Below are 10,950 nucleotides of genomic sequence, written 5' to 3' on the forward strand. Positions count from 1 at the left end.
TATTTCTTAATCTAATACTCATAAAATATTCTTTAATTTTTCCCTATTATTGATGACTAATGAGACATGCCTATATTATAACAAAGGCCGTGATTGTGATTTTTCTGTCAAACTTAAATAAGGGAAAAATCTAGGATTATAATTATCTTTGTTATAGGAAAACTGTGAATAGTAGAGAAAAAATAGTGAGTCTATCTGAATGTAATAAGCATTAATTTACTAATTATAGTTTGCCATATACAGTCTATTATATTATAGTTGTGATAAAGATGTGGTAAAAAAAATTGTGTAACTAAAACAACTCTGAAAATAATAGGTTCATGGGTTTGCGTCACAGCGACCATCTGAAGCCTTTTATTTATTTATTTATTTTAGGTTATTAGATCTATTAAAAATATCAAGACTCAATTACTGCTGTCAAGCTTAAGCCTAATTTTACTTGTATTGTAAGTTTTATAATTCTACTTTCTATAGAACATAGCCTCTTGTAAATACCATTGCTATGGATTCATTGTAATACATCAAGCTTATAGATATAAGTCATGTAACCAACAGGATCTTTTGGCAATGAACGTAATTCATAAAATTGAACCACGTCCTTTTAACATTTTCTCTCTTTCTCTTACTTTTGTTTTGCTTCTGTACATTATTTTATTTTCTTTTTCTTATTTTCATTAAGAAATGCTATGTCAACAATATTTTCACAACAAATTCAAAGTGGTAAGTTGTTATTGATTGTTATGAATTAATAAAAAATTGATTTAAGTTGTGAATTTAAATTAAAACCAATAACAACTTTTCATCTAGAATTTGTTATAAAAATGTTATAAACGTAGCATCTCTCATTTTCATATGGTATTAGAGTTATGATTCATCTTTACCAACAAAATCAATGATAGTCAAACTTCCTAAACAGTAGAAGATTTGCAAATATATAAAACAAACAACTTAAGTGTTTTGTTCTTTTGATAGGAACAACTTAAGTGTTTCTATTGTTTAGTTATGTACGCAATTAATTTTATGGATCCTTAGGGTCCGTTGGCGTATTCTTTTATATCTAGTAGTTCCCAATTATGGATCAAAACATATATGATAACTTCTTCTACGCATCAATTATATTATCCTTTTTAATTTGTTCATTGTTGGACTAGAGCTATCAAACCCACCCGATAAATTCGACTGGATTCGAGCCAGCTGCTATTCGACTCGACTAATTCGACGGTCAGTGGCGGGTTTTCTCTCCCAAAACCCAAACTGACTGACCAATATAAGGATTTTTTGGGTGAAAATTTTCAAGCGAGATTTCTACTAAATCAAGTAAGATCTCATCCCCCAAAATCTAACTTGATTTTTGCCTTTTTTTGCCATTCAATTATTGAATTTTCGTCATTTTCCAAATTGACTGCCACCCGCATTGATGGCCAAATCCGCTCAATTCGATCAACCTCTTCGGTCGGCAGCGAGTTGAGATATTCTCCACCCGACTTGACCTGTGAACAACCCTATATAAAACTACTATATTGAACTAGAAACTTATTAGTAGATGAGATTTTATGATAAAACTTATTTTTCATTTGACAAATATAGTTATCTTGATCTTTCAATTTCCAAAAAAGCAAGCATGACATCAAGTATGGAATACCAAAAGGAAACTTTTTTTTTTGAATAGTTAAACTCACACACACAAAGGAAAGGGGATTTTTAAAAGACTTAAAATACGGTACAAATTTAAAATAGCACTCTTAAATGTGTAGTGCAAGGTTTTAAACTCACACACATCATTCTTTGAATTTTTACATTTTGAATTTGTATAATTAACCTTACAGGCATTATATTCCTTAAAAGTAAAATCTTTTGTTAAAATTTTTAATTAAATTTTAATATAGTTAATAAAAGTATAAATACAATTTTGTCATTGTCTACATTTTTTAAAACGATATCATACCTTCATTTATCAAACTCATTTAAATAATTTATATATATATATATATATATATATATTTTTTTTTTTGTTGAAAAAAAATAGGCTGAGTGGACTACAAGATTTACTTCACGTTGACTAAATTGTTAGATAAGATGTAAGGACTATAAATTGACTTTCTAATGTAATGTCCAATGGGCAAAATTTTTTCAATTTGGAAATATATATGAGCTAAATTGACCATCATTCTTTCCTCAAAAAAATTGACCATCATTCTTTTATTCTTCATTTGAGTATCAATTTTTTTTTTCGTCAATCTCACCTTTTTTTTTTCTAATTTATTTATTTCAGATTTTTACATATCTAATCCTTTTATGAAGAATAAAAGGATTAGATATGTAAAAATCTGAAATAAATAAATTAGAAAAAAAAAGGTGAGATTGACAAGTATGGTGGAGTAATTACTTCCATGATAACAGTGTTTTTATCTCTCTCTCTCTCTCATATTGATGATAAAAAAGAAAAGTTAAGTAAACACAGAACTCTAATTCATTTTGAATTTATAAGGCCAGAGATTTGTCACATTTGATGAGAGAAAATATGTAAACTGAATTTGACTGAATTTTTAGGTAAAACTAGGGCTGTGCGTGGTTTGGTCGGTGAGGTTTTATTTTTCAAATTTATTACCGAACCAATAGAGATTGGTTTTCCTATAATCGAAACTGTTAGGTTCTAAAAGTTTAGAATAATTGGCAAATCGTGAACATAAACTTGTCTAGATATAGATCTTAAAGTCTATAAGTATTATTAGACAATGCTGAAGGTGATTCAAGTCAAGATTCAAGAACATACAAGCTGCAGGAAGAAAATTTCATAATCTGTTTGGTTTGATCAATCGAAAGACAGGCTCGATCGATCGAAAGTCGTATCTGCAGAATTTTAATTAAACCCAAACAGCAGTTCAAGCGCATTAAGGATTAGGGTTTCTAATCTACTTCTCCCAGTATATAAAAGAACCCTAAGCACGTTTTTATAAGGTTTTTTAGAGAGAGAGGAGTGTGCCTCTTTTGTATTTAGGGTTTTGTTCCTAAAAAACTCTCTCATGTCTTCTACCAGTGCTATTTCTTAAAGAATCTCAAGATCCGGTATTCTAGAAGTTGTTGCTTTCTCTAGTCATCAAATGTGCTGATGATCTAAACCTTTAAGGGTGGTCTTGGAGTCACAAATAAGAGAGTTTGTGTTGCTAAACCTTTGAGTAGGATCTCAAAGTTACAAACGTGGGTGTTTGTGTTTTGCAAAAGCCAAAGAAAGAAAGAGTCCGTGGTCTCGGAGCTTGCACGTAGGCGTGTCAGTAAGTTTTTACTGATGGGTAGCAATAGGATGTTAGTAGTCTAAGTCCTATTGTAAAATTTCGATTATTTCTAGTGGATTTGCTTTTTACCTTGAGGATAGTTAGGTTAAATTCTCTCCAGGTTTTTTACCGGTTTGGTTTTCTTGGGTTATCATTTCGTTGTGATTTTTATTTTCCGCTACTATACCTTGATATGATATATTTGTGTTAATCTAGATTTGTTAATTTGATTAAGTAATCACTTGACTAATTATCTAGGTTAATCTGATTGTGGTTTTAAAGGGGTCTAAAAACCAACAAAAACCAAAGCACACTGCCAAGGATTAATTTTCCAACCTACAATGGTGTGGTCTTTGCGGCCAGTTTCATCGGTTTAAGATAATAAAAAAATTGTTCATCATTACTCAATCACAATATTACTTATTATTTTCTTTTACTTTTTTTTTTTTGAGAAAACCTTTTTCTTTTTACTTAAAACTATAGAATGATATTCATTTTAATTTAGCAATATATATTTTTTGATTGATTACTTTAATATTTATGAAAGTACAAAACAGTATGATTATTAGTCACCAAGCCTGCAACATATCAAGCACCTATAGGCTATTGCATTGTAGTCTAGAAAATGGAAATATAGTTGGGAAGCAATACCCACATACTAATCTCTAACCCTCCCACGTGTTCTCCCATTATTACTTTGTAATTTATTTTTTCATTTATCAAGATTCAACATTCAAGTCTCAAACCATTCATTCTCTACCTGTCCTTATCTTCATTTTGCTGCCCAAGTTTTTAAGTCTCTTCTCTTTTTATCTTCTTTTTCTTTTCAGAGCTATGCAAAGTTGCAAACAGCAAGGGCAAGAGGTAGATTTGCACAAAATTGGGGCAGATTTGAGTAGACGACTAAAGGCTCAGGAAAAAATAAAAAAGATGTGATTGTAGCATAGTTTCTCTCTTTTTCCCTTATTTCTGTCTCCATATATGAATCGATTGGTACGGCTTGTGGGTCGGTTTCGAAAATCAACTATGACTATGTCACCGCACTAGGGTCAGAAGGGTCACCTGGTTCCATTTGCTGGCATCAGCTCCTTCGGTCAGCCCATTGGTGCGGTTTAGTCAGTGAGGCTTGGTTTTGTCGGTGAAGTTGGGTCACTGCTCACCCCTAGGTAGAACCCCTAACCCTAATAGTACAAAAGATTTTAGAAATAATGAAATATACAGAAAGTGGTCTAGAGTAGAGAGTGACAAGGAATTTTAGGTGAAAATATTGTTTCGGATTATATTGTAGTTTAAATCAGGAGTTTCGTTTTTACATGTCCTGGGCCTTGAAATTCTTTCCGGATCAAAAGCTATGATCGTAAACTTTCACTCTTCTATTACGTTTTGTCTTCCAAAAATTAATTTTAAATTTAATTTGGTTCTAGGTTACGTTTTAAACAATCAGTAAACAAGGTTGAAGTCACAACAATATTATAAAAAATCAATTAATGTAATATTATACTGGACAATAATATTTTAATAAAACCAACTGTGACATTACAAATACTAGCAGCTCTTTTGTTGTAGTCTAGTCTAGAAGGAATGGATCGATTCCATCTCTTTCATTCCTAGTTCAGTTGTGACCTGATTGAAGTTCTGTATCTCTTTCTTCTCAGTTATATTCATTTAAAATATATATATATATATATATACACTTACGTGCGTATGATAATAATCATATGTATTTGTCCTTAAAAAAAAAAAAAAAAAAAAGATAAAAGGTGACGTAGTCTGAAAAGCATGATCTTAGAGTTGACAGCTTCCTGAGTACGCACATGTACACACGTGTGTGAAAAGTATTGGGTTACGTGTATTCACCTTTGAGCTTTATAAAGTGGCGTAGTCTGAAAAGCTTCATGGTCGAGTTGGCATCTTTCTTTAGAACCACTTACAAAGAGTTGAAAACAAGTCATTATCGGTCTTTGATCTTTCTTTCTGGCTTCAAACTCATTGCAATCAAATCGAATCAAGGATACGGCATTAATTCTCTCACAAAATAAATTATATGCTTTTCATTCTGGAGAGATCGATCGAGTTCATCAATTGAACAAATGGGTCACAGAAATTCAAGACTCAAAAGGTCTGTCCTCTACGAATTTCTTACATGCAATTTGATTTGTATATCAATGTTAGTGATGAGTCTAGTTTAATCCCAGTTTTTAATTAGATTATTTTCATGTACTTTGTTATCCAGAACTCAAGTTCTAGATGATTCTGAAGTAGCTGACAGTGTAAATGATGTGATAGAGAACTACTACTATATTGATGGGACTAAGTGTAAGACTACACCTAAATCAAAACCCAAGAAGGCCAATGATTTTTCTGAGAAGACAAGGAGTTTTAAAGATAAAGTCCTGCGTAGGGTATTTTCTGAGGACTATGAGAAGGAGAAGAAAAGGATACTGGATCCTAGTGGAAAAACCATTAGCAATTGGAACAAGATTTTCTCAATCGCTTGTCTAATTTCTTTATTCGTGGATCCAATGTTTTTATTGTCACCTATAATGAGAGCCCAAGTCTGCTCAACTAATGCAACGAGTCTCCAAGTTGTCCTCACCATCGTAAGGTCTGTGCTTGATGTGTTTTATGTGATTCAGATCATTGTTCGGTTTCATACAGCTTATGTAGCACCTTCTTCACGTATATTTGGAAGAGGAGAGCTAGTCATAGACCCTTCAAAGATTGCAATGAGGTACCTTCGAAGAGGTTTCTGGATGGACCTCTTGGTTTCCCTGCCACTTCCTCAGGTATATATGCCACTAATTAAATTCTTGGGTATCATAGCCTTTCTAGTTTCCATGGCACATAGTGGAGTTTGATTCGACTTCTTTGTTGTTTTTTTATTTTTAATGTACATCAATTTCAGGTGTTAGCTTGGGTAGTCATACCCAATGTTGAGGGTACTGTCGTGACAATAAGAAAAAAAGCCATGTGGTTCATCATGCTAATCCAGTATCTCCCTAGGGTGCTTCACATCTATCCTCTCTCGTCCCAAATTGTTAATACAACTGGTCTTTTGTCAGAAACAGTATGGACAGGAGCTGTCTATAACCTTGTGCTTTACCTAGTGGCAAGCAATGTGAGTAGAAAGAAAACTCATTTTTCAATTGAGCTTCCTTTTGGGATTCGGGATTTGTTAGGTAGATATTGTGCATTAAAGCATGAAAAATAGTAGATCTATCTCTTTCTAATTTTCAATAAAAAAAGAGTCATCTCAAACAAACAAGTGAACATAAAACAATTGTCTTTCAATGTTTTAATTTATTCTCTAGTTTACTTTTCTCTTATTTATCCAAGGATTTTTTTTTTTTTTTTTTTTTAATTTAAATTTTAGATACAATGACACACTCAAGCATAGGGGAAAGGGAAGGGAATGGATTTCTCAAAAGTCATGGTAATTTTTAAGGAAATGTAGAGAAATTATACTACGTGTCTGTTTGGATCATGTCTGCGTTTCTGTATTTTTGCTTTTTTTTTTTTTTTTTTTTACTAACACCTCTTGCACTATTCATGTCCCATGAACAGTGCATTAAGGCAAATTTACAGTGTTTTTAGCAGCGAATAGTAACCTAGAAATTATTATTATTTTATTGTTTTCAGCAATAAGTTTTCAGTTTTCAGCAAAATAAACGGTATCCAAACACACACTACGTATACTTAAAAGATGTGGGATAATTAGACTTTTGTTTTGGACAAATGCATACACATATAGGAGAGTGAATGAGGTTCTAATACAAAGACACAATCACATTTAACACGTGTAAATAACTAATTACTTCTTGAGTCTTGACACAAGCTAATCCTTTTAACTAACTAGACATAAGGCTATACACATGTAGTCAAGCTGCACACACTGAACTACTGTTGTACATCAGATCTCTTAACTTCCTTTCTTTAACGAACATCAAAGAAGAAAAACAATGGGAGGAAGAGAGCACTGCTTGCAACACATTCAAGAACAGTAAAATTCATAAACACAGTCCAAACACAAAGGATAATATATGAAACGAAGGCATACATAAAAAAGAAGAAAGAGTATAGATTTATTATGAGCTTATATAATGTATTTATACTTAATTACTTGCATTTATAGGAGTAGAGTTTCACATTATTGTAGTCTATCAGTTTCTAATAATTTTCCACTATATATACTGTTCATCGAATTCATTGTAACACACAATTCTTCATAGTAAAGATGTGACTACTTAGGCCAAGAGTCTTGTAGTTCAATGACATTCCATCCTCCTAATAGGAAGAACATTGGTTCAAGTTTCTCATTCTCTACTTATTGTAAGAAAAAAAAAGTTATTTGACCCTATTAAGTTGAATTAATTAAACCCAATCCAATTCTTTTTCTCTTTTGATGAAGGTTTCCGGAGCTTGGTGGTACATTCTAGCAATTGAGCGACAAGAAGCATGTTGGAGAAGTGTGTGCAGCCTTGAGTCACCGAGTTGTCAAAATGTATACTTTGATTGCCGTAGTGTTAATGACGTTTCTAGGGCCAATTGGTTTAACTCGACAAATGTCACAAATCTATGCAATACAAATGCAAGTCCTAGCTATTATCAGTACGGTATATTTGGAGATGCAGTGACCACAGATGTTGTAGCCGCCCAATTCTTCACCAAGTACTTCTACTGTCTCTGGTGGGGTTTAAGGCAGCTAAGGTATAAGATTAGCCTCACAAACCCTTAATTCAGTTGCTCAGAACAATGATTAGATATTAGATATATATTTGGGACCTTATCATTATTGTTCAAATGCTGTTTGTGAAATTTAAATTGCATGTTTTTCAGTTTGTCAGCAGCAAAATTGATAGCAACCAATAAATTAATGTAGGAGCTTATAAGTGAAAGGTGTGAAAGAGATCCCATCTTATTTTCCAAAGAAATATATCAATTTCATTTCCATTCAACAAGAAATTCTTCTATAGAACAATATCCTTGATTACTGGTACTCTTGTGCTCTTCTTTCATCAACTTGTGCTGTTCACTTACCAAGAAATGATGTGCAGTTCTATAGGAAATAATATGTTTACAAGTACTTCCATGGGAGAAGATGTTTTTGCCCTCGTTGTTGCCACCCTTGGGCTGTTTCTATTAGCACTGCTCATCGGAAATATGCAAGTAAGTCCCCTGGATAATCTCTCTAAACCTATTATTTTAACAGACGCCAAAAATGATCATCCATGTAGAGGATACCCCAAATTATAAGGTGCAGAGTTAATTTGAGAAAAAAGATGTACAATAGCTTCTAGGTTCAGTTTCTTTGTAAAACACTTACCTTAGGAAGGGTGAGACCATGAAAAATGCAATTACAATGTCCGTGATTGCTTTTATGAAATTCAAGAAACCTTAGATTTCATTTACCTAATAATGATCACCCATTTTGAACATGCAGAGATTCCTTCAATCAGCAACACTGCGATTGGAAGAGTGGAGGATCATGAGAACTGATACAGAACAATGGATGAAATATAGACAGATGCCTCCAGAACTAAAGCAGCGTATTCGACAATATGATCAATACAAGTGGTTGGCTACTAGAGGGGTTGATGAAGAAAAAATTCTCAATAGCCTCCCTATGGATCTCCGGATAAAGATCAAGCGCCATCTCTGCCTCTCTTTAGTTCGAGGAGTAAGTTGTTCTTATACATTTGTATCCTTAACATGGATAGTACTTTATGACACTTGAATTATGTAAAAATTATCGATTATGATTGTAACTAATTTTGTAACATATGATATAATTAAGAACTAATGTACAAGCTTTATGATGTAATTAAATAGGTTCCGCTGTTTAATCAAATGGACGAAACAATGTTGGATGCAATATGTGAGAGGCTTAAGCCTGCATTATGCACCAAAAACATGTTCCTTGTGCGTGAAGGTGACCCTGTCAAGCAGATGCTTTTTATAATTCGAGGCCACCTTTGGTCTTACACCACAGATGGTGGCCGCTCTGGGTCCTCCAACTCATACAGGATTGGCTCAGGCGACTTCTGCGGTGAGGAGCTACTGACATGGGCCTTGGACCCACGTCCAAATGTCATCTTTCCATCATCCACACACATGATGAAAGCTATAACTGAAGTTGAGGCGTTTGCTCTAGGAGCAGTGGACTTAAAATTTGTGGTATCACAATTCCGAAGGCTGCATGGAAAACAACTTAAACACATTTTTAGGGTCTACTCTCACCAGTGGCGAACATGGGCAGCATGTTTTATACAGGCAACGTGGCGTAGGCATAAAAAGTTGAAGGAAATGGCTGAAATTGGAGCTAGGGAGCGAGAACGAGCCCCAAGGGATTACTTTTGGATGAGGTATGCAGAAACACTACTGGAGAGCAGTAGAAGTATGAAGGTTGTCAACAACTCCGCTGAATCAAGTTCCAGTGATGTCAACTTGCTACAAAAGCCTGCAGAGCCAAATTTTGATTGAAGTGTACAACACAAACTCTGGATATGGGCTTCACACTAGTAACTAGTAAGCTATTTGTGTACCTTGTCTCACTTTTTTTTCCCTCTTTATGTTGTGTAGATGAATTTATTCAAACCAGAACAGCAGTGAAAACAAGTACATAAAAAGCATATGTAGTAATTGCATACCAAATTACCAATCAATTAAGAATATTAACAGTATTGATCGCATTATTGCTATTAGGATTTAGCATTGGCTAATTCCATGACAAATATTTATAATTGTTCAAATATGTTCAATTGTAATTATATGTGTGAAATTGAGGGTGAAGACTAAAGAATATTGCTCAGTGTGCTGAAATGAAGATTTGACAAGCGAAATTGCTTGATTAGTAGATTGAACCATGGATTTTGGACAAAAGGTTTAGGCAATCTTTCGGGATACTCAGTCTAGCAAATCATTTAAGGAAATCCACCAACTTGAATTTCATGGCTGATTTGTAGACAAGAATACCTCAGATCCTACTTGTATTTAAATGAAACTTCAACTCTAATTCATTAAGAAGAAAGATAGCAACACTAACCTTGGAAAACCTTTTGAAAGCCTTCTAGTTCTTCCTACCTCTCCAATTGAGTTTCCTTCTTTACTTCCAAACAAAGGTCACTAACTCTGTATTGGAGTTGCTGTTTGAAACCACAAAGACTATATCAAATCCTTAAGAAGCCTTGAAGTGACAAAGAGAACGGTTTTGTGGTTGATGGATCAACTTGCCGCAACGAGCAACTTTGAAGGCACAAGTTTAGGAGTTAACAATTGCTAGTATGAGCGAGAATGTTGGGTGCTTACCATGACTACATGAATGGGAAGTCGTGTGAGTATCATTTGTATCGCAACAAGCTTCGTGGTGAACTTGTTGAGTTGAGCTTTGTCTTAAGACTGTTTTTACCCATTGGTTTTCAATCCGTGATAATTAAAATATCGTCTGTGTGTGCATATCAGCATATGTATTTGTTCTTTATTTATTTTCATGTTTTTATTCATATTCTGTATTATGCTTGAATATTAACTAACTATCCGGATGAATAATTTCGTTAATCCGTTAAAACTTGGAAGCAATTTGTTGTAGGGGTCTAAACGTGTTTTTTCCTGTTGGTATTAGAGCATATGTTCACTTTGGTAGGATTAATCTCCTTGTATGATTCTTAACTCCTATTTGCCA

The 10,950-nt window shown here is 33.6% G+C and overlaps 1 protein-coding gene across 2 annotated transcripts; it reads left to right on the top strand.

Moving 5' to 3' along the window:
- The first annotated feature begins 5,072 nt into the window (after positions 1-5,072).
- Positions 5,073-9,952, top strand: LOC115983287 (protein CNGC15b-like). Of its 2 annotated transcripts, XM_031105940.1 has the most exons (7): positions 5,073-5,391; positions 5,506-6,058; positions 6,178-6,390; positions 7,681-7,979; positions 8,327-8,438; positions 8,713-8,949; positions 9,102-9,952. In XM_031105940.1, exons 1-7 carry the CDS (start codon positions 5,363-5,365, stop codon positions 9,750-9,752), a joined length of 2,094 nt encoding a protein of 697 aa, XP_030961800.1. In that variant the 5' UTR covers positions 5,073-5,362; the 3' UTR covers positions 9,753-9,952. The 2 variants fall into 2 exon arrangements, with proteins under 2 accessions (XP_030961800.1, XP_030961805.1); XM_031105945.1 differs by lacking the exon at positions 6,178-6,390.
- The last annotated feature ends 998 nt before the right edge of the window (positions 9,953-10,950 follow it).

The sequence above is a fragment of the Quercus lobata genome, chromosome 1 (genome assembly GCF_001633185.2).
Source record: "Quercus lobata isolate SW786 chromosome 1, ValleyOak3.0 Primary Assembly, whole genome shotgun sequence".
Classification (NCBI taxonomy): domain Eukaryota; kingdom Viridiplantae; phylum Streptophyta; class Magnoliopsida; order Fagales; family Fagaceae; genus Quercus; species Quercus lobata.